The 27667-nt window shown below is 39.6% G+C and overlaps 1 protein-coding gene across 7 annotated transcripts in view; it reads left to right on the forward strand.

The window, feature by feature from the left end:
• The window catches only part of LRMDA (leucine rich melanocyte differentiation associated), a 1405312-nt gene that overhangs the window by 939488 nt on the left and 438157 nt on the right, over positions 1-27667 (forward strand). For all 7 annotated transcript variants that reach the window (XR_011253046.1, XR_011253044.1, XR_011253045.1 and 4 more), the window contains one exon: positions 20813-20897. Coding sequence is in view for 4 of the 7 variants with exons in the window: in XM_069572198.1 (XP_069428299.1) it covers positions 20813-20897 (85 nt within the window). In the remaining 3 variants the exon portion in view is untranslated. The remainder of the gene's footprint in view (positions 1-20812; positions 20898-27667) is intronic.

Here is a 27667-nt window from a genome sequence, read left to right on the forward strand (position 1 = left end):
AGCATTCCTGTGCTTTAAGTAGCTGCAAGCCCCTCGCTGAACTCTTTGATGTGACTGTCAGGGCAGATTTATTTTGTTTTAGCACATTGTCTGCTTGTCCAGATGTATCAGGAGATAAAAAGGAGTCATGTTTACACTCCTCCCGTGGTTTTTTTTTTTTTTTTTTTGAGATGTAATTAAATTGTGTTTTTGATGAGTCTTGGGGAGCTCCAATTGAAGAAAACAGGAATTGGCTGGAGTCAAGGGGAAAGAGGAAAACTCGCTGGGCCTGATGAGTACCTGATTCGGTCAGAAAATAGAGCAGAAGGACCAGCTGCCTTGGTGTTATGAAACTGGAAGTTTTGTTCTGATTCTTCGCTTCCAGTTCTGAGGATGTTCAAGGAAGAGGAGGGGAGATGGCCCTCCAGTGCTCACCTTTTCTTTAGTACTCTTTCTTTCTTGTTGTACATGGGCACATGGAAGTATAAACATCCTCAGTCGTATCCAACTCTTTGTGACCCCATGGACTGTAGCCTGCCAGGCTCCTCTGTCCATGCAAGAATTTTCCAAGCCAGAATACTAGAGTGGGTTGTCATTTCCTTCTCCAGTGGGTTTTTCCCAACCTAAGGATCAAGTCCTTGTCTCTTGCTTTGGCAGGTGGACTCTTTACCACTGTGCCACCTAGGAAGCCCCCACATGGGTACATAGGAGAGGACCTTAATTCTCCCCTGCCTTCCTCCTTCCTTTTCTCCTTCTTCCTCTTCTGCTGCTGCTTCTCCATCTCCTCTCTCTCTCATTTACTGGGTAATAAGTCTGTGGTACATAGTTGCCACTTTAAAGTTAATAAAACTGTTAACTCCAGTGATCTTGAATAAACAATTGTCCATTGATCTAACTGAGGTGAATTTCCTTGGCGTGGGATTGCCACATCTTTGTTTTGTTTCTTTTAGTTATTAGGGTTTTTTTTTTTTTCTCCCTTTGGTTTATTAGATGCTCACATTTAGTAACACCACTCTGAGCTCTATTAATGACCTGCAGTGATCAGTGACGAGCAAGGAGGCGACATTTGGGACTGCTGAGGACCGGCTGGCAGCAGCAGCTCTCTAATCCGCAGCTCTGAAGCACTCTATTTGCATCCCAAATAGGTTACACCGCAGCACCCCCTTCTGCCAACGAAGCCCTGTGACAGGCAGCCGCACTACAACTCAGATTTCTGTCCTGAAGATAGCTCGTACTAGAGCAGCTTTCTCTGGCCTTCTCAGCCCTTTCCTGCAGGCTCTGTAGGAGCAGGAGGATCGTGATCACAGAGGCTCCCCTGCACGCCAGAAGTCCTTGTCTTTATTCAGATTAACCTATTGTATTACTCATTCATTAGGGGAAAAGGTTAAAAAAACACACACACATTAATTGAGGGATAGAGACAGGTATGACAAAAGAAGCTGAGACCATTCAGACCCAGGCTCCCTCCTGTGGTCGTAGCTTCTCAGTTATGTCTGACTCTGAGAACCCAAGGACTGGATTTCTCTGTTCGTGGAATTTTCCAGGCAAGAATACTGGAGTATTCTTCTCCATTCCCTTCTTCAGGGGATCTTCCCAACCCAAGGATCAAACCCACGTTTCCTGCACTGCAGGCAGATTCTTTACCATTCGACCCACCAGGGAAGTCCCAAGTTCCCTCCTGAGCAACTCCAAATCCCTGACTGATGTCACTTGAGTACATCTTGGAAGCTGCTGGCCCATGTTTTGGGCTTTTCATTGGTAGGCTGGTGTGAAGTACAGGAAAGAGGTTTCCTTTGTTTGTTCTGAACTACCTTTGGTGCCTTGTAACTTAAAGTCCTTCCAAGAATGTGGAATCACCAGGGCTCTGCTTGAAATGCGCATGCATGTGGAAAGTACCAGCTCTTCGGGGTGGGGGCAGCTGCGAGTACTATTTTGCCTTACTTTTGGGAGTTCTGTTTGTAACGGAGAAGGTCACCTCAGAGGGCAGTGTGGAGAGTAACTTAATCTGGGAAGATATGTGCTATTGTTACCCTCAGTTCTTAGAGCTTGGGGTATGTTGTTTGTTCGTTGTTTTAAATTATTTTATTTCACCATCCAAGTATATATATATATATATATATTTTTTTTTCATCCAAGTATATATTGACAAGCTGCCTTGTGCCAGGCTTTTAGGAGGTGTGGGATACTGCCCTCAAGGAGCAAAGTGTTTAGGAACATCACTCAAATATTCTAATAAGATATAATTACAAACTATGATATGTTCCCCCAAAAGAAATATGGGGTCCTTGGAAGTATGTGTAAAGTTAAGGTCAGAGAAATCTTTTTGATGTAGTGATACATGAGTTGATAATTGAAAGGTAAGAGGTTAACTAGACTAAAAGTCTTGAGAGGAAGAGATTGGAAAGAAACATCAAGCTTGTGCAAAGATTTTGAGCAGGATGGGGCCTGGCACACTGAAGGAACGGGAAGGTCAAGTGCTGGCTCACAGAGGAGTAAAGGGAAAGGTGGGTGGGAGAAGTAGGCCAGGGTCAGGGCAGAGGGCCTTTTGGGCAGCAAGTGGTGATTTTCACTTATCCGCAAAACAAGGTAAATCAAAACGTGGTTTTTAAGCAGAAAGGAGGCGTGATCAAATTCTGGATTTTACAAAGATGGTCTAAGGATGGTCACTTTGGGTAGAACATTATGTATCCTTGCCAGGAATTGTGTCTTCTCTAAAACAGGATTGCTCAAGTAATTGAAGTCTGTAGAAATTCTCTGGTAGAGGTGAGGATGGGAGGAGGAGGGACTGATTTTAGAAAATCCAGTGAAATTCGCTTCATACCAGCTAAACCATAGCCCACATTCCCCACTGAATCTTCCAGGAGTCTTCTTGGCCCTTTGTAATCATCCAGGTTGCACCTTACCACAGTGTCATTAACTTTTCTGTGAACTGGTTACAAATGTGAGGTTGCAGGATAAACTCAGGACCTGGAGGCGGCTGTGATTGTCTTTTAGAATCATAGGGATCCTAGATGGGAGAAAAGGGAAAAAGGGTTTGTGAAACATACTTGCTGTCTTGTAAATGGTACAAAGTATAGTTGATACAGTATGATGGAGTTAAGAAAAATAGTGGAAAATGGTTTGCTGGATTTCTCATTTGAGAAATAACACCCAAGCATCTTTTCTTCTTCTTCCGTTTTTATTTTTTCCCCTTCCTTTTTGACTATTCTCATTTCCTTTTATTTTTCATTTTTGCCATTTGGACCCTCCTAAGTATTCATATATCCAGAATGAAGTTTACCACTCAGGGAGCTTCATGCATATCTTGTCGATGGCTGAATCCTGCTCGACTACATTGTGTTCCAGTGTAGTCTTAGTCCTTCAAATCTTAGTCCTTCAACTAATATTTTAGAGGCTCTTGGTTCTGTTTCTTTAGGAAATAGGCTCTGAGTCAGTTTTGCATTTTCCTTTGGCCGCAGGGAGAAGAGGCTGCTAGAATAACTAGAAATATTGCATAGGACCTAAGACTTACTTATTATGACACTTGGTTAGTCATTTTCCATGTAGTTCTCTCTCACGTATTTGAGTCTGGAATCTCTTATCTAAACACGTACATGTTTAGATGAATGAAACTTTTGATGTCAACAGTTATGGATAGCATAAAACAAGAAAGGGGCTTTATCATGAGTAGCTCTGTGAATGATTATTAGATAATTTTGAAAAAAAAAAAGAGAAGGGAATAATGATGTTTAGAGGTTATTTCACAAATGACTTTGCATCCATTAAACCATTTTTCATTATTTTTCTTGACTCCATTCTGCTATAGCAACTGGATTTTATAATCTAATGCATGAGTATTGAGAAAGTTAATATTTAATAATGTAGAGGTAACATGTTCACATCTAGAAAGTAATGAGTGTTCAGTGTTCTTGGGTGTTCTGAATAGATAGGCATCTGTTTTCTGCTACTTGTGATAACATAAGACAAAATGAAATTCTCATGTAGAAAGGTTCACAAATGGGCAATTAATATTAACTTTACAAAGAGAGACTGTGTTTGGAACTTGAAGCCTTTTATAAACTTATACTGTCCTCCGCAGTTCCCATACATGGATACATCTGTACACACAGATGCTAAATATCAGCATCCAAGATACATGGTTTTTCAGATTTTCAGTTGACCTGGTATAGACATTCAGAGCATGTGGGCAATAGCCAAGAAGACATTTAGTAGCCTAACGGAAGAACCATTCAAACGTATCCCACTTTGGTCCTATAGTGGGTATTGTTGAATTTTTAAGAAAAGCATCCTGCCCGCTTCCTTTGGGTCTTTAGGAGAGTATAAAACTCTAATGTAGTAGCCAGTTCTTAGCCTGCCAAGGTCCCAGTTTTACATATAATAGAGATCTTCAGGGAATCACTCGCGCTGCCCAGAATGTAGTGTCCTCCCCTAAGACAGCAACGAGCCTGAATTCTTTGGTGCGTTCAGGGCAAGCACCCTCAACACAAACTTTAGAAAGAGCTAACAAGAGGGCTGAGTGATAGACTCACAGGAAAATGCCTTTGGAAAAATAAGAAAGATAATAAGAATTTACTTCCCAGACATCTGAGATTAATGTAGTTTAGGATAGAGACTTTTTAGAATGTCATTCCTGGAGTACTTCTGTACACTGCTCTTTGAAACTGGTCACCTATTCTTTTGTGGTGTTATCTGTTCTACATGGGGACAAAAATGGAAATAATGTCTCATCCCAGTGACCAGGGCCAATAGCTACTAGATGCATACTAACTAGAAATTAAATCTGTAATTCCTGACTTACATAGGAAATATTGGACTGATTTTATCCTCCTGACATGCAAATGTGTAAGGAGATGGTGGGTGGAGGAGGGCTGTCCTTATTCCAAAGGTCCATGCTCATCCTCAGTCTGTGCTTTTGGTCTCCTTTTTCCGTGTTGCACTATGACCCCAGCAGCTGTCTCTGGCCCTTTCTACATGCTGTTTAGATTACTGTAGCTTTTTAAAATCTTCTGTGGGATACCAGACTTCTTTAAAAAATATATATATATATATATTTGTTTTTTAAAGCTCTTTGGTGCCAGTTGAAAGCCTGAAAAGTTTAAAATATGTGATGTCTAAAAGACCTTATGGGGAGAATTTTCTGGAGTTCTTTTGTTGGTTGTGACTCAGAATTTCACTATTGGATAGTGGGTTCAGTTTTGCCCGAAGATGGTGATGTCTCGAGTATGTAGTGAGGGGCTACAAAATATTGATGTAGGAAGTTGTCTGCTTTTGAAGGAGAATTTGCTCTTTGGGCCTATATGGTGTCCATTACACTGTATTCTTAAACAGGTTTATCTTTGAGGAACCTACCCTTAATCTGCGGTGCTCTGTGTGGGCCAGTTACTGCCCCAGTGCTCAAACTGGACCAAGATCCAGGTTCGGTTGAGTAGTGTTCCTTTTCCTCTGGCCACAGAGGTTCATTCAGGGATAAGCGTGTAACCCAACAAGGCCATGGATTCCCAGATTTTGCTTGGAACTTTCAGGCAGCAGAATTTCTTTCTGTTGTCTTTGAAGATGGTCTCATGTAAATCTGAAGCGCCTGGTAAGTCACCATATGGAGAAACTGAAGCTGGCATGGAGGAGAAGATAGGAAACCCCAGTGATAAGTTTGAGTGCCTGGCTCCAACCATGTGTGATACTATGGACCTTTGCACTGTGTGATAAAGTCTGTCTTCCCCATTTACTTTCCTGAAGAACTTTGAGTTGGATTGTTTCATTTAGGGTCAAAAAGGTAATCTTTTCTTTCCGAACTGTTCAACAAGGGAGATTCTGTAACCTACTGTGGAAATTTGTAGTCAGTTGCCCTAACATAGTCAAATGAACCAAGAATTCTTAATTATATATGACTGTAATCTCATTTTCTGACAGTCTCTCTGTAGTGTGAATAACAAACTACTCTCTCAACCACAAAAATCCAAAGACAAAAACCTCTTTATAAAGACATCTTCATAAGCTTGAATATTGGTTTTCAATTGTTCCTTCAGTCTTCACACTAAATATGTTCTTTATTATGCAACTTCAAAACTAGTTACTTCTGGATATATACAGCAAGTGTAGACCCTGCTGAGCCATGATTCAATATGAGAATTTGTTATCTGACCATCTCCAAAGACATTCTTAAAGATTTTATTCTGAGTCAGTCCTGTCCTCTGGTCCTAAAAGACCTGGATAGATGGTGAGGAATCATAGATGGTGAGGAATCTGGTGAATGAGTTTTATGGAAGGTCCTGCTGATTTCTTCTATTAAGACCCCTTTGATAGATAGGGACTGGTAACTATGACTGGGGAAGATTCCAGTAGCATTGGGTAATGTAAACACAGGTTCTCTGCAGAGAAGAACCTGCACTTTGACTCCACATCAGAGAACATGGAGCTGCTTCCTTCTCACCTCCCTTTCTGGAGCCTAAACCTCTGCTTCCTGCCCCAAGATGGAACAGGCTGTAGTCAGCACCCACACTGCTCACCATTCCCTTCTCATTGTTCCCTCTCCCCACAGGTACATCTGAATGTGCAGATGACTTTGCTCCAGTTAAGATGTAAGAAAATACATAATATCTAAGTCACTTGGCCTGGTGATATAAATATGTTGAGAGTTGGGGGACCCAGTGTGCAGCTTTTCTAACTCATCCCAGCACTGCAGTCAAACAAATCAATTCAGCCTTCAGAGGGGCATCCATTGCCTTGTTATTATGTTTGTGTAAAGTCTTGGGGTCTTTGATCAAAGAATGGCATTTCAGGCCAGGCCCTAATCCTCACTGCCTTAAGGTGTTTAAATGAGTTAAAAAAAAAAAAAAAAAGTTGATAACAGCTGGGACTTAAATTTGCCTTTGCCCAGCTTTTGTTTTGAAAGGGCTTCCATTATCCGTGGCTTCCCTTTTCCAAGTAAAGATGGATCGTTGGGTAAACCAAAAAGGGAAAGAGGATCTGGGAGGAAATGGGCGGAGACTCTGAATTAATCTTCTGAGGAAGAATGTTTGATCAGCGGGGAGGAGAGAATGGAAAGCTCTGATGCTGACAGCAGGCACCTTTCTGACTAGGGTGTGATTGGCACCTTTGAAGCTTCAGTCGGGAGCCAGTGTCCAGTGGGTCAGGGCTTCCTCTGTCTGTGGGTGGTGGTGTTAATAATGTGGCAACTGGAAGGATTAATTGCAGACAAGCAGCAGGATTACGAGGAGGGCTCCTCAGCTCTAAAAGGAACAGTTCGAGGAAAGCCTCTGATCTGTCAGCCTTAGAGGAAATTAGTGGGAACAGACTAGAGAAGGCTGGAAAAAAAAAGGCATTTAGGATATTAAAGCGAAATGTGAAGGAGGATATTGAAATAGGGCGAAAAGGGTGGGGGCCACTGATCTCGAAAGGCAGCGTCCACCTCTTCCTAGTAGGAATTTCCGTGATTTGTCCAGATTTCACACACGCCTTCTCTTTACGGCCCAGTAGAGTGGACCATTGTATATGGGTTGCAACAGGTTAGGGAAGGGTTACAGTGTAATCATGGCTCACCCAAGTTTGCTCTCCACCACCTGGCAGCTTCAGAATGTCCTGAAACGAAGGCTCCCTGTATAGTCTTAAAACAAGTCAGAGCATTAGTGACACCCTATCTGCATTAGCTATCTATTGTATATTTTACTTCTTACCCTTCTGGTTCAAGTCGGGATGTTGCCAATAAATCCTGTGTTACCATTAAAGAGGCCATTCATCACGCTCCCTAATGTGATTAATCAAGATACACCACAGTACCCTTAAAATGAGATCATTTTGATAAATCATGTATGACATGAAAAGACTTTATTCCTTTTAAGTGCAATTTAGACAGTAATTTTTTTCCTCATTTATGATTCATGGGAGAAACATGGATAAAATTCCCTTGCACAGTTACACCTTATCTACAGCAATAACTCAAAACTGCTTTTAGATGAAAATTCAGGGCCTTATTCACGAAAGCTGAATGCCAGCTCATTATTTTCTGGCGTTCAGTAGTCCAAAAATAATGTCCGCACATTAAGCAGCATTCTCAAAAAGCTGGAATTGGCCAAGCACCAGGCACATCAATTGTACTCCATCATCCTTAATAAGGAAGAAATATCAGATGTCCTCTTGGAGTTTTTTTGAATCAGTAATGCTCAGCCTTCACCTTCCCAATTTAGAATGATTTGGAAACAAAAATGGTAGTAACAAAAAAGTATGGGAATTTCAACTGTTTTACATGACTCTTCTCTCCTGTTGCCTAAAGCTCAAAGGAGGTATTTTTCTCTCTTCCCATGTGGTTCATGCTTTTTTCTCCATTCGCTTTTTCTTATTTCTCAAATGAAACTCCCATTCTTTTCGGTCTGAGTTTTATTTTAAGCTGCCCTATCTGTGATGTGGGCTTCCCCCTCACAGCTGTCACAATAATTTGGGAAGCCATTTTCATAACCTCCAATAGAAAAATAATTTGAAAATGTGCCTTCTGGTGAGATCCATCAAGTTTAAGATCACATTTTTGGTTTAAAGTCAGACACTGATGCTATTCATTAAACTGAAAAATGACTTGTTTTCCACTAATATTGAAATAAACTCTGGATGAATGTTAAGTCATGCTGGCACGCGCTTAGATAGAAAGCAAAAGGAAACACAGATATATTTAATTTGGACATGCAAAGTCAACAGAGTTTTAGGTCTTTTTGGAGACAGGGAACCAGGAAGACTGGCCGAAACAAATGTGAACAATTAGAAGTTCTTTTGCCTCTTTCACAGGATGAGAGCATTTAAAGAAGGGTTCAGTATTTCTGTGTTTTTTCATACCCCCTTACCTGTGAATAAGGGCATGTAATTTATTTCCCTGCTGTTCTTAGGGGTTTATTTTGGGCAGTGCATCAAAACCCTGTGTTTGACTGTGCTTAAGTAACCCAAGAGCGCTCGTATCCTGTTTTTATCCATACAACACAATGAATGCAGGAAAACTGAAGTTTACTTGAGATATCACATTCATGCTGGTGTCCCTGTGCCGTAATCAAGTAGAAAGTGACACGAAAGATGCCTTGTGTATTACTCACATTTAAATAAAATTTCCCATGTTTTTATTTCTTTTCCAATATGAAGAGCGAATTAAGAATATAAGACCATTAAGGCTGTACTTACCTTCTTTAGGTTTCCGTTTCACATTTATGACTTTCTATTTTTTGCTAAAAAAGATCAGTAAATTTAAAAAATATGCATGTATCTCATTAAGAAGTTTCCTGGTTCTAGCAACACTCAGCAAATCTCCAAAGAATGCAAGTTTAGAACATAAATATTTTAAGGCCCCAATAAAATTGGCAGTGAATATTTTTTCCCCTGAATACCATGTTCATTTCATTCTAATTTAGTACCACGAGTTTACTTTCCAAAGTGACTTTTAATACAATACACAATTATTTCATATGGGGTTGGATAGGTCACCTCATTAAGCCTGCCAAGATCAGGCCTCTAGTGATCCCCGCGAATATCCTCGCATTTATTCCTAATTAAAATGGCCCTCCTAAATTGTCTCAAGTTTATCAATACAAATAACAAGCTAAGGGAAATAACCACCAATGACAAGCTCGCGAGGCAAGGTGACCTGATCACAGACCTGAGGCTGGGCCAACGGTGGCGTCTGCAGTGGTGCCCTGCCACCTGTTGGCTTTGCTTACACATAACAGGGTATTGATGTCCCTCACAGCAGTGCAGGAACCTTCTCTGACCCCTGTCCCAGTTCATCACCCCCCAGAGAAAAGAAGGGGCCGTTCGAGAATTCCAGGCCTCTTGATTTCCCCCATCATTCATTTCCTTGGCCACATGTTTCTTCTGTTAATACTAAAAATTTATGGCCAAGCACATTAAGGGCAGCACAAGTCCCTTCCTTCTTCTGGATTATTTCAGAGTTTCCTGTCAATAAGGAAATCCAAGAAGATGTATCCTCAGTGGATTGTATGTGACAGTGTCTGCTTCTATCTCAGGAATCTGAGGCGTGATGGATACACTGTCAGTTTTGAGGGATGGTGTTTTCTCCATATTTCCATTATGAACCAGGCTGTCGTCTCCTAATAAATTTCTTGCATTGGTATCAATTTATTTTTACAAGCAGAGGGTCTGATGTATTTGGGAAAGGCATTGACAGCAGAGCTGGCCCGGCTGGACAGACCTGGCTCCACCTCGTTTTGGAAAACTACTTTAGTTCCAAGGACAGAACTTGACCTGCAACCCTTGAGAATTTAGGAAAAAAAAAAAAAAAAAAAGCTCTCTGAGAGGAAGAGAGACACATGAGGCAAGTTCCTTCTTTTAAGCCAAAATAAATCAACCTTGTTGGAATACCATGACATAATATTATTTCTAAGACAGCCTTGCAAAGCCAGATGAGAAATGCCATATGTTGTCATTTACTAAAGACGGGCCATCACAGTAATGCAGGGAAGCTATGGATGAATCCAGATTGTAACTAGCTAAAGATCTCATGACTTTTGTCCGCAGAAGGAATCTCGGGAGTGCCTTTCTGTTTGACAAGTAAGGGGGAGAGTCCATTCATGTACAGATAATTGATTACATATTGTGTGTATGTCCCTGTTGCAGCGACTACGAAGGGTAGGAGAAGCCATAAGACCTTTGCCCTACCTTTCAAGACACTTAAATCTAGTTGAAGAAGTAAGATGTTATACAAAATTAAAGTAAAAATAAGTATAGTTGATATTTAATGAGCAATGCTAAGATCTTTGTTTCTTACATTACTGTTTGCCTTTAATGTGAAGAAAGGTCATATAGCGTCATGATTAAGGCAGTAATGACTGCTGCCTGGTTTTGTGGCCCAGCTTTGTTACATACTAGTAATCCAAGAACCTATTCATTTCCTTGGGGCTCAGTTTTCCTCATCTGTAAAATAGGAATGGGATTTAGAACTGCCCCATGGAACTGTTGTAAAAACTGAATAAATGAATACGCGGAATGTGTTTAGCGTAGTTTCAGACACAAAGTAAGCACAAGTAAGTGTTATCAATTTTTAACTATCATCATCATTATAATGACTCTTTTTGTCATTATCATTTTACAGTGAAGGAAAGTATAGCTTTAAAGAGTTTATTGTCCGAGGTCATCCAGAGGATGGTGTGTGGATCGAAGTCTTAGTAAGGCATCAGAGCACAGGAAAATGAGTAGAGGATATCCAAATTGTAAATAAGTTGACAGAATCTTTGAAGCTTAGTTTTTTCTTACTATCCTTTTAGCACCAAACATACCTTAGATGTTATATAATAAATGTTTTATATATATATATAGAGAGAGAGAGAGAGAGAGGAAGAGAGAGAGAGAGACAGTGGTATGCTGGGAATGTTTAACAAGTAGGTCTTTGGAAAAAAATTATGCATATATACATGTACATAGATTTTTGTAATTTGATATATATAAAGGTTGAGTAGTACACAGCTTACAAATAAAATTAAATATATAATCCTTTTGGTTATAAATTCTAGTCATCTAATGCAGTCTTACCAAATATTTTTGGTTATTTTGGCCAAACTTTTATATCTGTTGCCAATATAAGGTTGCAGTTGATGAATAAGTATAGTTCTGACATGAACATCAATGATACTCTTTTCTTACTATGTCAGAGCTTCGCTCTTTTGTGAATGGCATGAGCAACTTCTTTACTGAGTCAGATAATAGTTTTTGAATATTTGAAAAATATTTCCTCAACTTTTGGTGCTATTCACAATGTAATGGCTATAGACACAACATAACCTTTAAGTTTAATCTGAATAATTCACATTTTCCCATCATTTTCTTAAGTTTAAAAAATCAATAAGATAATTAATCACTAGTTTGTAGCATTTGCCAATTTCTGCTGTAAATACTTCCATCATGGCTGATGTCAGGCTACCAAAGTCACATCACTGAAGAGTTGGGAAGAGCTATGAAGTGCTATATATTATATGGTATTTCTGCTATGTTAATATAATAAACATGAATAATTTCCAGAGCATAAGTAGTAGTAAAGTTTATAAAACAGAAAGTGTTGAGTTTGGATAAATATTTCCTTTACTTTTAATATTATTTATCCAATCACAAGTATATATAATTGAATTTTAAATAACAACTGTGTTTATCAACTTAAATATGGCATTCCTGAAAAGTTAACCATTGGCTTTTGTGAGCTGGTACAGGTTGACCATAGATACCATTCAATCCCTGGGTTGGGGGATCCTCTGGAGGAGGACATGGCAACCCACTCCAGTATCCTTGCCTGGAGAGTCCCATGAACAGAGGAGCCTGGTCAGCTGAGGTCCATAGGGTTGCAAAGAGTCAGACATGACTGAAGTGACTTAGCACTAGCACTAGAAATGTACTGCTTATCTTAGTATATGTACTAAACCCAAGAAGGTTTTCTTCTCTAAGTACCTTTGAACATCAAATTCATTGCAGAATGGTTGGGATTCAGGCTGTGAAATCAAGCTGTGTTAGTTGGAATTCTAAATTCTCCATATACTAGCTGAATGCTCTCAGGCAAGTTGTTTAATCTCTCTAAATCCCAACTGTCTTACTTATAAAATGATAGTAATAATGATATTTCTATCTTAAGGTTGTTGAGATAGTTAAATGAAAGAGTGTACTTAAAATGATTCCATATAAAGAGTGCTCAAGAAATGTGACATGTATACATAATCATATATAGACCCTCATTACGTAGGGGTTGTAATATATTACATTCTGTTTGAACATATGACACAAACTAAATCCTCTGCAAGGATTAATGATTAGCAGCAAAGTATTAACTTGTACTCTATCATATTTCTGTGGACAAAGATGACTGTTTCTTTAAAGATAGGATGTTCTACCTTAATAATTACCCAAAGTATTAGTAAATTCTTTCTCACTTGATAATCCTTTCTTAATGCTTGGAGAGGTTGGTTTGTTAGGAGCTGCAAGGCATTCACTGTTAACACAGATCTTGGTCCCTGCACCCAGGAATTTGACAGTCCTGCAAAAGAGGCCAGACAAGAGCGCCATTGACAGTAGCAGGAGGCAAGGTGAGCAACGGCCAGGAGAGGAGCATCGCAAAGACCTGGGGTCTCTGCTGCCGGGAAGGTGTGGAACTGGCGAAACTCCTTGGAGTCTGAGAATCAGGCTGACTTGGTTTTTAATCCCACTGTAGATTTTAGAACTGTATGGCCTTGGGCATGTGACATACTTTCTGGGTCTCAATTTTCTCTTTTTGCGGATGAGAGTAGTAATAGGATATACGCATACAGTGGGAAACAATTAGACTCAGAAAGCATTTAGGAAACATTTGTTCCTATCCCACTCCATGCCCCCTTTCTTTTCTGCCCCCTTCTCCTTCCTCCTTAACTCCTATGCCCCCTCCTTCTGTCACGTCTCCTTGTCCTCTGATGGGAGGGATTGGAAAGATCAATTCAGTTCAGTCCAGTCACCCAGTCGTGTCTGACTCTTTGTGACCCCGTGGACTGCAGCACACCAGGCTTCCCTGTCCATCACCAACTCCCAGAGCTTGCTCAAACTCATGTCCATTGAGTCGGTGATGCCATCCAACCACCTCATCCTCTGTTGTCCCCTTTTCCTCCTGTCTTCAATCTTTCCCAGCATCAGAGTCTTTTCTAGTGAGTCAGTTCTTCGCATCAGGTGGCCACAGTATTGGAGTTTCAGCTTCAGCATCTGTCCTTCCATTGAATATTCAGGACTGATTTCCTTTCGGATGGACTGGTTGGATCTCCTAGAAGTCCAAGGGACACTGAAGGGTCTTCTCCAACACTGCAGTTCAAAAGCATCAATTCTTCAGTGCTCATTTTTCTTTATAGTCCAATTCTCACATCCATAAATGACTATTGGAAAAACCATAGCTTTGACTAGATGGACCTTTGTTGGCAAAGTAATGTCTTTGCTTTTTAATATGCTGTTTAGATTGGTCATAGCTTTTCTTCCAAGGAACAAGCGTCTTTTAATTTTGTGCCTTCAGTCACCATATGCAGTGATTTTGGAGCCCCAAAAAATAAAGTCTGTCACTATTTCCATTGTTTCCCCATTTATTTGCCATGAGCTGATGTGACTAGTTGCCCTGATCTTAGTTTTCTGAATGTTGAGTTTTAAGCCAACTTTTTCACTCTCCTCTTTCACGTTCATCAAGAGGCTCTTTAGTTCTTCGTTGCCTTCTGCCATAAGTGTGGTGTCATCTGCATATCTGAGGTTATTGATATTTCTCCCAGCAATCTTGGTTCCAGCTTTTACTTCATCCAGCCCAGTGTTTCTCATGATGTACTCTGCATATAAATTAAATAAGTAGGGTGGCAATATACAATCTTGACATACTGCTTTCCCGATTTGGAACCAGTCTTTTGTTCCATGTCCAGTTCTAACTGTTGCTTCTTGACCTGCATACAGATTTCTCAGGGGATACTTGATGAAAAGTGTGTTGTTTCACATTAGCCCTGGTAGGATTTTAATTTTTAAATATTTTAAACCACCAAAAGCAATGGCACAATTAAATAAAGTTTAAAAATCAAATCATTGCAAACCACATTGTTCACAAAAATCTTTCCATCTTTGCCTATTAACTTTTACCCTTTTACCCCTTGCAAATATTATGTTAAAAATAGCAACAGATATATCAATACTATTCTTATATTTACTGTGTTCACTTAATATTGTGTAATAAAAATTTAGCATATTTAATTTATATTTTGTTACTGTAAATAATTATGATTATTTCCATAATGTTCAGTATTTAGATGGTTTTTTTATTATATAAATGTCTGCTAAAATATTTTGGAAACCACTACTCTCGATGACTGAAAAGGTCTTTTACAGCTCTTACATTCTATGACTTGATTATTTGTGTAAAGGTCCAAAAAACGCCCAATCTATAGTCCTTCTTTCCTTTTTTCTCTCATAAGCATTTCAGAACTGCAGCTCTGTGCCTAATGACCTTTTAGGCACTGGCAGAACTAGAGCCCCTTTAGATCAGATAAAAACAATGGCAAACTCAGAGGTGGTTTTGCCTGCAAAGGGCTTCCTGATTCCAGAACGCCTTTGGTGCAGCCCTCCACCCAACCCGCCCCTTCAGACTTCTGCTCTGAATTACGCCCCCACCACACCATTCAGTCAGCTGAATGCCTGGCTCTTGATCTGACTCTGCCTTTTGCCCGGTTGTATCCTTTCTTGGTCCTTTGGTTCCTGATTCACCCTCATCCCTTTTTACCCTTTATTTTTCTCTCATTTTTGTTGGCTTCTGTCTCTGGACAGGAATACAGTTATTCCTGTTCCTCCACCTTCCCAACACATTGCATCTGTGGTGGAGGCTTCCTGTCTTCACACTGGAAGGCGTGGCGCCTCTCCCTGTGAGCAGGTCGGAAGACTCCATCTTTAGGCTGGTTCTGTGGCTTTTAATCCTTGAGATGCTGTCAAGTCTTTACCTCTGCTTCTGGCAACTTGGCTCATGCTTTTGTGTTGAATTATAATCATGGTATATAGTTTTCTCTTTGACATTAAAATGTTTTATTCATTCAAGCATTACGCATTGACATCTTTCTGTATTTCTGGCAGCATGTTGGGTACTGGGGTTAATAGTATAGTTAATCTCAGAAATTTAATAGAGTTAATCTTGAAAGCTCTCTGTTAGTATGAAGACGAAACAAGCAAGAATGTAATTACTGATCCGTGTGTTCAGCTGTCATCATAGAGGTTAGGGTCAAAGTTCTGGATGATGCAAAATATGGGGAATCAGGCTATGAGTTGGTGACTCTTACTAACCAGCATTAATCATGATTCTTTTTTTTTTTTTTTTTTTTGATGAGTTGTGAATGCAACTAAGGTCCTGATTTTATTTTTCTTGGTATTCTCTGCAAAGGGCCTGGCATATAGTAGGTGGTTATTAAATCCTTGATAACTAAATGAGTGACGCTTTTTCTTATGAGAGAAAATAAATGTTTTTAGAAGAGTCAGCTTTATACCACAGTTTCAGGGAATGAATTGTGATGAAAAGCGAAGATTGCTTTTACTTGAAAGAGGCTGACAAATTTCCCAGACCTGGGATCACTTTATGCAGTGTATGATTTAAGGGTGAGTGAGCATGCCAGAGCGCTCCACTTGAGCTGAGTGATGGGGAGTGAGTTGTGGAGCTCTGGTCTTAGATGGTATTTTGTGAAAAATAGTTGGAGATTTATGGCTATTAAACAACTTTGTAGCTGCCCCCTTCTTGTTTTGAAGCCTGCCAAATATCTCCTCCTGTGGTCTGTATCATGTTCCTTCCGGGCATCCATGATATTCAGACATATCCACTGGAATGCAGGTTTCCATGGAATGCACCCAATGGGAGGGGGCTTGAATTGTACAGTTCATCAGAAGACATTTGTTTTCTGGAACCGCGGAATGAAATTCTCACTTTGCAAGTCTCTTTTACTGTATTTCGTTGAATCTTTTCCAGTGAGGTTGCCAAAGTTCTACCTTCCTTTCTGCATGATGGAAATTGCAGAGCACAGTATATTAGTGACCATTATCATTATTGATGTGAGTTTAAAAAATTATTAGTAACTCTCCAGTTGTGAGTAGGAGACAAGTACAAAAACCTACATATGCTTTGGCCAATCTTAAGTAGAAAGACTTACCAGGTAGAATAAGCATTTTAAGCCTTGGCATGAAGTGGGGAATTTATATTTATTGCTATTTATCAGCTTTTTCTATTCTGTTGTTACATTCAGTAACTTAAGAAGAATTAGAACTGGGATATTTCACCAAAAAAAGCCAACCAGAGATGGCCTTTATTCATTTTATGCAAGTACTGGAAAACTGTTAGAGATAGTGTCCTCTACTTATGGGTTTTCAACATCAGATGTATGGATTAGGTAGAAATAGGAGCCTGTTTTTTCAATTTTCATGTTTAATTTTGAGAAATTCAAAAAATGTAGAAAAGTTTTACAAATAACAAGCATGCTTAGTTACCCTACAGGATTTGTATTTTCTAATATGTTGTTATTTTCTTTTCAAGTGTTATGTTTCAATAAAAGAAATAAACCTTTCGTGTAAAATTTCAGCTCCCCACTTTCCATTAGCCCAGTTCTGTTACTCTGCTCTCTGGTAGGGGCAACCATTTTTATGAGTTTAATATTTAACTTTTATATTTTTTAAATCTTTCCATGTACACATGAGATCAAAGAACTGCATATTTACATAAACAGTATCAAACTGCATTCACCATTTGCGACTTGCATTTTCACTTTGCATTAAATTTTTAGACCTATTCAAATTGAGATCTATAAATCAGCTTTATTGCTCTTAAGTGCTAAATATTATTCTGTCATATGAATATACAACATTTTATTTATCCATTTTCCTCATTGATAGACATTTGAATTATTTCCCATTTGTTCTGTTGTAAATAATGCTGCAATAAACATTGTTTTATGTTCTACCTTACAGACCTGAGTAAAATTTTCCATAGTGTATATACTTTAAAGGGAATTGCAGTACCAATTTTCAGTTTCATTAGATATTGCTTAATTACTCTCCTAAGTGGTTGAACCAAGGTACATTCACGCTGGCAAAAGATGAGAGGTTAGGAGTTTTGTTGCCCTTGGTTCTTTTTTTTTTTTTGGCCCTTGGTTCTCTATGGCACTCTTTATTATGAAACTTAAAAGTTTGCCAACTATGATGAACAAAAAATTGTACTTTGTTTTAATCTGAGATGTTCTTAAGGCTAGTGAATTTGACCATCTTCTCTTTTATTTATTGGCCACTCAGGTTTTCTCTTCTTTGAATTGTCTTTGGTTTTTTTTTTTTTGTCCATTTTTATTACATTTTTATTTATTTAGAGACAGATATTCTGAATGCTAATATTTTATTGTAGATGTTACAAAAATCCTCTAATAGGGAGATTCATCAAGTAAAATGTGAAAGTGTAATTTTTTGCCATGGATGGTTAGAAAATTTGCCAAGTACTTAAAGATTTGAGAATCATTTGTAGTTTTGAGGAGTCTGATTTACCCCAATTTTCCTGATCCCATTTTAGGCATATCTGCTTTATCCACATAAAAGAAAACATTATTTTAAAAATGTCCACTAATGTTTCTATTATCTCATTCTTGATATACTATGAGTATATTGTTTCAGTTTCAAGGGTAGTTCTTTATTCAGGGACAGGTAATGTGCATATTTAAGACACTGTTTTATCCACTTCTTTCATATGATTGTGCTTTTCTGAATCAAGCTTCTAAGCATAATTTTCAACATCACTATTAAAAAGATCACATGGACTTCATTTTGCTAAAAGTCAAGTCAAAGAACTGGTATTTAGAATCTTGGTTTGTAGCAGTTTTCCCAAACATCCAGCCACGAAAGTCTCACCAAAAGGCATAGTTTGCAAAATTGTTCTCTTCCTGGATTCTTTTCCATGACTTGAGTTTATAAATGGACACTGAGCAGAAAAGTAATTAAATGCTAGGCATAGAATGATGACTGCAAAACAGAACTAAAGCCGCACAATTTTTGCTTTGACTAAAACTGGAAATAAAACTTAAATCACTATTTTACTCTTGGTTACAAAACTTGAATGTTTTGCCCAGTCAGAGATATTTGCTGAAAGGTAGTTTCTTCTAGTAATTTTAGGAAAAGCTGTCATCAAATTGTCAACAGCCCAAATTGAGATTAAAAGTACCAAGAAACATCACAATATAGCAACCTAAAACTCATCCTGGATTTTCAGGCTTTTTTAGCAGTGAGATGGAGCAGAAACATTGACAGGGAGAGAAGCTCTGGCCTCTTGTAGAGGCAGTATAGTAGATCTGTGGAAGGACAACCCCCATTCCTCCTCCCCTGCCTCAAGCAGGGGCAGCATATGAATAGACGCCATGCTTAGAACATTATCTTTGTGTCTCATTGATCAAATAGGGAAGCCCTATTGAGCGCTGAAGAATTGATGCTTTTGAGCTATGGTGTTGAAGAAGACTCTTGAGAGTCCCTTGGACTACAAGGAGATCCAACCAGTCCATTCTGAAGGAGATCAGCCCTGGGATTTCTTTGGAAGGAATGATGCTAAAGCTGAAACTCCAGTACTTTGGCCACCTCATGCAAAATGAGTTGACTCATTGGAAAAGACTCTGATGCTGGGAGGGATTGGGGGCAGGAGGAGAAGGGGACGACAGAGGATGAGATGGCTGGATGGCATCACTGACTCGATAGACGTGAGTCTGAGTGAACTCCGGGAGATGGTGATGGACAGGGAGGCCTGGCGTGCTGCGATTCATGGGGTCGCAAAGAGTCGGACATGACTGAGCAACTGAACTGAACTGAACTGAACTGAACTGATTGATCAAATAGGGATTACAGGAGACCTTGAATGCCAAATAGAGAGGCACCTGGTGATTCTAGTGTTTGAATTTTAATCTAATTGCTGATTGTTTTATATGATTACAGCATTTGAAAAAGTCTTTAGGTACTTTTTCAAATGTTTTTCTTCACGACTGAACTTTGATCTTTCTGGACCCAATACCCTTGGATCAACCTTTAAACACAGTATATTTCTCTTGCTGCTGGAGTTAAGTAATGCTACCCAAAATCTGTCTCTACCTTAGGGACATAGCTGCTGCTTTCGCACCATTCAGAACTCTTTCTCTAAGTCTCCACTGAAAGCCGCTTAATCAAACATCTCAAATGTCAGAAACAGAGTTTAAAGGGTTTTTCTAGCAAGTAGGTCTAATCTCCTACTTAGTTTTGATTCCTATAATGTCTATAATCTCTTTGGAGAAAAGGCCTGCTCCTACTAGGGCAAATATATCCATAGAATGCATTTCCTTTTCCAGAAAGAAAAATGTAGCATTAATGAAATTTACTTTTTCATGAAGCTTGGAAAGGTTGTAAGCTTAGGATTTTGATCCTAGCAGATGTTCTTTTTAGGATATTAAAAAAAAAAAAGTAGTGTTTGATTCAGAAGTCTCAGTAAGAATTGCAGTAGTGATGCTTCATGTTCCACGCTACCTCACTCTGAATATGACATACTGGTCAGAAGCCCTGAGTGACACCTGGCTCTCCAGGTGTGGTCTTTCCTCACCTGGGTGTAGCACTAATTAGAGAAAGAGAGCAGCCTGGGTCACACCATATCAAGGTGGATGGTTAAATAACTTCACATGTAGGAAAAAAAAGCATCTTCACAGATAGATTTCATATCATTTTCTCTCAGCCCTCCAAATGGCAAAGTGTTGTTGATAACCATTGTACTTCAAATTTCAGATGATTTTTTTAGTGCTTTTGTTAAATGTAGTCACAACCCCAACTGCAAGGTCTTCGGTATCACGTATGCTTCTCTAGGGTCACTTCATGCTGCTTACGTTTTTACCTTTCCCTTGTCTCCATGTTGCACTGGGCCCAGTAAACCAGCCCTGTTTGTCCCATCCACCCTGCAGGCCGAGCTCAGCCTCTTCACTGGTTCCATAGAAATCTATGTACAGTAAGCGTTTAATCTGTGGGAATTTTGGTAGCAATCTATTGGGGAATAACTGTGACAGAAATCTAAGTCTGCATCATTTCCTGCCCTCAACATCTCTTTTCCTTCTCCTCCTCAAAATTCCACTCAATAAACAAATCATCCCCTGTCTCAGATCCCTTCCACTGGTACCAAGTCCCCTCAAAGCATTGTATTTGTCCCAACACTTAGCAAAATATTATCTCGACAGAGACAGCTCTTGCTTCCTAAGAGGAGCCTAGGTCCATAACATGTTCTCCCAACCCAGATCCCAAGGAGACAAGTTTGGTAAACAGAAGTGTTTAGTTTTTGGCGTTGCTCATGTTGGTGTGCTTTTTTTTTACACAGGCCTCCAGTGACAGCGTTGTTGTCTCTCCAAAGAGCCGCTACACACCCCTGCCTTCTGCTTCCAGGGAACTCACCAGTCACCGAGGTAGGAACCCTGCGTTTTATTGCATATTGTGGCTGCAGGGAGAGATACCAGGCTGTGCGGAGCTCGGGGATCATTACTGCTGCCTTGGCACTTTGGATGGAACAAGTGCTTTTCAAGTCTGTGATGAGAAAACCATACCTGTCAAGCCTAGTAATTTTGACTCATATTAAATAGAATTTAGTGGCAGTCTATTGGGGAGGCAAATAGGTCTATGGTGGAATATAATTTTGTGATTTTTTTTTTTCTTTAAGCAAAGAGATTATCACACTCAAAAGTTACAAAGGAGGTCATTACCTCCAGAGAAAGTGGTGGAGAGAAATTGGGAAACTCACTAATATTTGTAAAAGTGTCACTATTTGGGAGTATTATAGTTGAAATCTGTAATTTCAAAATGAGTGAACTCTACATTACAGCTAAAAGGATAGAATCAATATGCAGTTTTCCTTGAATCCTCTGATCCTTGAAATTTTAATTTGGCTTACCTAGCTCTTTCAAAGCCTTGAGTTTCTATTGTCATCTCTAGAGTCTGCAAGGAATATAGTTTCAACATGCTTTATCCCCAACCTGGCTGTTTAAACCAAGGACCATGTGATCAGTTTTGTTGTAATTGGTTAGGACAGGAAGAGGCCATGTGATATAATTTGTTTACCCCTTTTTATTCTAGTTATGACCACAGTCATATTTCATAGTTATGAATCTACCTTCCAAGGGTAAGTAAGAACAGGCTTAAGTTGAGGGCTCTACATACTTTTAAACATCGCTTCCCCAAGCAGGAAATTACCCTGGAAATTCAAGGGACACTGAATAAGGGCTCTTCCAGCTTTGTCATCCAAGCTGCCTTGCAGGATAGGTGGGTAGGAGCCAAGTCTGTACAGATTATCAGAAAGTGATGGAACTGGCCCTCTAGGGAGACGTGGGGGCTTTGGGTAAATGACACACTAACATTTGGTAGGATTCCAGATATCTGTGACTTGGACTTGTGTTTTCTGTTTGATGTCTGGATTCAGTGGAGTTGGTTTAATTAATTAATTAACAATTAATATTAATTAACATATAATTAATATGCATTGGTGTAATTAGGATTCAGTTGTGATTCCATTCTGGATGTGTGCAATTTGTGAAAATCAATTTTGCTCAACGTCAAGTGGCAAAAATAGCTGCCAATGTGTTTTTGAGGGGCGTGAACAGATCTCTTCTGAATATTCTTATGAAGGTTTTGAGTATATCCCTTTAGAGACTGTTTTTCACAGGGGTGGGGGGGATTCCTCTACACAAATTATTATACCCTGTCTAGAAGGAATAACAAATTAAGCCTTGCATCATAGTCTCATGGATTTATTTATTAGACTCTTGTATTTGAATTGATTGAGTTTGTGTTGATTACATGAATAGAAACTGAAGTCTCAGAGCCCTCAAGTCTGCTTCAGTTCATCTGCCCATGAAATTGAGATTTCACAACAGGAGGACTTGATCAAATAAGTGATAGTCATCAGTAACAGAGCAAAGGTCATCTGTCATTGTAACAGTAAAATGAAAAATCTGAACGTTGAAGAAAAGGAATATAAAGCAATAAGTTTTGAAGATACTTGGAATACAGAAAAATGCTTAGTGAGGTCTGGGTTAAAATAGACACTCTTGAATGACATCAGAGTATAACACCAATGGAAAAAGTGTTGTTTAATGGAAGCCAAGACAGATGTCTTGATTTTCCTGAGCAGTTAATACACGTTTAATACATTTGTTGCCTAATCATTGCTAAGTACTTGGATGTTGAAAAAGCAAGTCAGCATCATGAAATGATGGCCAGGTCTTTGGACTTATGGTCATGAGGAGACCAGAAAGACAGAACCAAAGATGCCCATTAGGCTGAATTACTATTGGGCTGATATGTGTAGGGAAAGTATAAGACTAATATATTTCAGCTTGGGTTGAATCATGCAGTGACAAATGAGGAAAACAATAGTTTTCAGCGCCAGAATGAAACCACTTAATGACATCTTGTGGGTTTTTTTGTATTTAAGTTAAAGAAATTATTCTAAGTTTCTGATTCCTTAGATCACCAAACTCCTCGAGGGTCATTTGTTAATATTTCCATGGAAACGGCCTACAAACATTTATCCAGAGAGATACTTCCATGTTATAAAGGCAAATTACACCAGTTGTTTCCCAGGTGAAATCCTCCATGATGTCTGAACTCAGTCTGTAAAGTCCTAAGTGGAAATTCTATTTGCAAATAATTTTTGATTCATCTGGTTCCCAATCTCTTTTCATTCCGCACCAGCGACTACACAAACTGGTAGCTAGTAGTTCATGTACAAATTGCTATTTTTCTATACATGCCATTTTCCCTGTGCTTGTCCTTTTATGTAACTTCCAATGTCGAGTTTGATAGGCCAGAGATCCATGTCCTAAGGACTGTAGATTCAAATGCAAGAGAAGTCTGAGCTCAGAATAATGATCAGGAGTCAGGGGACTCTATTTTTCCATCTAGAATGTATAGATAATCCAAACCTCCTAGAGACAGCGATGCCCAGTGCTTTGTGCTTCCTCTGTGAGATGTTTAATTATTGTACCTTCATGAAATTTCCCCACTTCTTTATCTCCTTTGCTGTTGTTCATTTGCTAAGTTGGGTCTGACTCTTTGCGACCCCATGGACTGTAGCACATCAGGCTCCTCTGTCCATGGGGATTTCCAGGCAAGAATACTGGAGTGGGTTGCCATTTCCTTCTCCAGGGGAATATTCTGGACCAGGAAGTGAACCTGTGTCTCCTGCATTGGCTGACGGATTCTTTACTACTGAGCCAGCTGGGAAGCCCTTATCTCCTTTGTGTAGTTGCTTATGTTCTGCTTTATATAACACAGGTCAGGTCTGTGTATGTCTTGAACATCTCATAAATGCACAAGCTCCCTGAGGGGCAATATAGATTCTAACTCTTTTCTTTCACATCACTAACTCCTACTCAGGTATAAGCTGAAACACCACAGCTCCAAGGAAAGCTCCTCTGACCCCACTCTATCCATTTGCATTAGGTCAGTTTTCCCTTTTCAGGGCCTGTTTTCCTGGATGGCAGCTTTCGATGGAGATCGGGGTTGGGTGGAGGTTGGAGGTCTTGGTGTTTGTTTACGTACCACTGTATCTTCAGTGCCTGTCACAGGACCTCTTACTTAATCAGAGATCCATAAATATTTGTTCAGTAAATGATGAGTGATAGAAACCCAGGGGAAAGGCAGTAACTTTGGTACCTCTTGTTGTTATCTAAGTACCTGGTTGCACATATATTGCAAGGTAACTTGATTGCATCTGAGGAAGGAGACGCATCTGCCTTTGGGGGTGAGCACATACTGAAGGGAGAGGCCAGTCTTGGAAACGGCAGACCTCAACTGTGTTGCGTTCAGAAACCCAAGTCATCTTGGATGGGAGCTCTATCTGTTGGTTCATTGCCAGACAGCATTTAGCCATATTGCATAACTTCCAAGTAGATCATTATTTTGAAGTCATAGTTTGCAGACTCTGATGTTTGGCTGATGGAAAGAAATAGGATGAATTAAAGCAACTTATGGAATTCTTGTACTAGTACAGAAGCTCTCAGAGAAGGGACTGGACTCTCAATAAGATGCAGGTTGTGGTAAAGATAGAGTTTTAGAATAGTCCACTTAAAATCTCTCTGAGAATTCTCCTCTAGTTCTGAGCATGTCTTGAAAATATGGGGGCATGGTGGTGTATCAGTGATGCCAGCTGCTACCTAGTGATGGTCTGCGCACTACATCTTCAGTGGGTAGCCACATTTATGAGGAATGTTGAAATGTTTGTGAGAGAAATGTCTCTTTCAATATATCCTGGCCATAGGATGTACCCCCGAAAGCCATATATTGCTACTTTTTATCTAGTAGCTATTAGAAGTAGAATTTGCATCTTTATTAACCATTGTGTATTTTGGGAAAACATTTCTATTTGGAGCAGAGACCATCAATATACCCAATAAGGTGCGGAGGGGTAAATATTACTGTTCTCATTTAACAGAGGAAGACACCCGCAACAATTGCTAGGAAAGACTGAATCACTCAGCAACATAGGAAAGGAAAAAATCCAGACTCTGTGTCCTTGGATCCCAGGCCACCCCAGTTATTTGTCCTTTACACAGGATGCGTGAAGCAGATGCAGGATTCACTGTGGCGTTGTGCCGGGGGAAAGAGGAGAGAACGTGCAGGAAAAGGCACAGCCTGGAGCTGTCCGCTGTCAGGGGTACATTCCCAAAGCCTGTGTGAAGGCCGTGACAAAGTATGGCATCCTTGCCTGTTCTGTCAAAAGAATTGCCTGTTACGCCTTTCTGACACCCTTTTATTAAAAAATTACAAATCTGTACATGCAGAAGCAGAGACAGTTTGAAAAGCCAAAGAGGAAAATGCTCTGGTACCAGTCTGAATTCAGACAAGGAAAATGTAATGCACACTATTCAAATTATGAAAGACTTTAATGTAAGGAAGGAGAGGCCTACACATGCAAGAAAGGACTGACAGGGCATGTGTCACCCCGAGTCTCAGCTCTGAGACCTGTGATTCTTAGAGCTTGATGGACCATTTCTGTGCATCTCAGAAATCCTTGGGCATCTCCTACTTTCTCAGTCTGCAGCACTCAGTTCTTCAGACTTTATGGACTACCCACATGTTGCCCTGCCCCTTCTTTCTGGATTTCCAAATCATACTGTCTCTCTCTTTGGCCTGCTCTAACTAAGAACCATGCACACAGGGGATTTTGGGAAATGTAGTTTCTAGTTTCTCCTCTGATCTATAGAGAAAACCTCAGGAATGGATAGAGGCAGTACCCTATTAAAACAGACAAGTCGGCACATCTACCATAATCCTACCTTGCCAACAGTTATCATGGTGAGGGTCTCATTCCAGTTGTATGCACACACTCACTTTGCAAAGTAACTGCAAAACTAGTGAACAATCCTGAATTATTACTACCCCCACCTCCCAGTGATTAAACAACCTGGAAGATGTACCATAGTTAGCTTGTCATATTACGCACTGGACTTTAAGAGTATGAAAGAGAGCAAGAAGCTGAGAGGGAATCTGTTATGAAAACTTGCTTGGGGATGATAATACCCTACTTCTATGAGTTGTTGGAAACCTTGCCATTATTTTTATTGACGCAATTGTAAGAAGCTCATCCTCTTCTCCAACCAGGGGCTTGGTCTATTTGCGTTGGGAATTGATTGCTGGGACTGTCACAGAGTGATTTACATGGCAACTTATCATAATTAGTTATCATTCACAGTTTCCTTAATGTGCATTGCATTTTATGCTTAGCAATTGATTTTTCTGTATTTCTCCATGAAGCAGTTCAATGAGTGTCATCCAAAAAAGAAGAAAAAGACAGAAAGAAAAACTGCAGGCATTTTTTATTTTTATTTTTTAAGCAGTTTTAGCTTGAGATATCATAAAACACATTTTCACAGAAGTCGTAAATGCAGAGAGTTTTGCTTTAACTATTTAAATAAGCCAAAGTGAAATGAATCAGAGGGAAATTAAATGGATATAAATGAAGATGTGTCAACGCAGGTGAAGACATTTGGGATGGGGAGATGTTGGCCGCAAAAACTGTATGCCACCAAGCAGAATACTTCCAGGAAAGCTCAAGATGGGGCTGCTTGATAACCAAACTTCATCATAATTTGTTTTAGTTTATAGGATTTGAAAACAGTCTTTCTCCTTCAGACAATTTAAAATCCTTTTTCTATTTTTCATATTTCTACCATCTTGCTAAGGTCAACCCACAGGAAATGTGAAGGCTTAAGTAGACTTGATCATTATAAATGGAATCTACACAGAATAATAACAAAGACTCAAGGGAAGTAGGTGTATTTATTTGCTGAACTCTTACCAGTTCAGCAACAAGAAGTCTTCTTGCCTATTGCTTGTTGGTTTTCACTGACCATTTAAAAAGATGGTATAAACAATCCCATGGTTATGCTGACTCTGCCAGGTAGCTCTCACCTAAGATTAGACTCATAACCAAGGTGACCTGTTTATTTGGGGCCTTCTGTTCTCCCAGAATATTTTGATTAGTTTTTCAAGGGAGCTAACCGTCAGATGATTTCTCAGAAAATGTGATTGATTCATTGAAGATTCAGAGAAGCATGATGGATCCAGCTTTCCTCTATGGAAAGTAGAGGAAAGCTGTGGATAAAAAGAAACAAAGAGGCGAGTAGGGATAGCAGCAGAGGAAGAGGGAGAAAAAGAGAGACAGAGAGAAGAAAACTGAAAAAGAAAATGAAAAGTTGGCAGTTGCTATGAGAGCATTCCTCGCCGAGGGGGACGTGGTTGGTCTGTGGGTCCTGCCAAACAACTGCATAGTCTCGGCTCCCCTGTCTCAGATTCTGTGTGTTGCGGCTTTGCCCTCTATGTGTGGGGGCAGAGTGTGTTGGTTCCCTGTGCAGAGCTATTATTAGCATTTTCTAATTATGTAAAATACGTTCCTCTGATGACATTTTCAACAGAAGCCCTCACTTTAGTTTTTTCTTCCCTTCATAATGCTTTCATGGGCTTAGAATCTTGGTAAAAGTCTCAGATGCTGAGAGATGCTCAAGTTTCCTTTATTTAATCGAGGTGACTAGTGATTTGACAGTAGTGGTTGACAGGTTTATTTTATCTGTGTGGCAGCGGGAGTCTATTTTCAGTGTGTGCGCTCTGTACCTAAGTAAAAGGACTTTACTAAGTGCTGAATAAATTGTACTTTCCTTTGATTCTAGACCTTGCTGAAATG

Source organism: Ovis canadensis, chromosome 25, assembly GCF_042477335.2.
Source record: "Ovis canadensis isolate MfBH-ARS-UI-01 breed Bighorn chromosome 25, ARS-UI_OviCan_v2, whole genome shotgun sequence".
Classification (NCBI taxonomy): domain Eukaryota; kingdom Metazoa; phylum Chordata; class Mammalia; order Artiodactyla; family Bovidae; genus Ovis; species Ovis canadensis.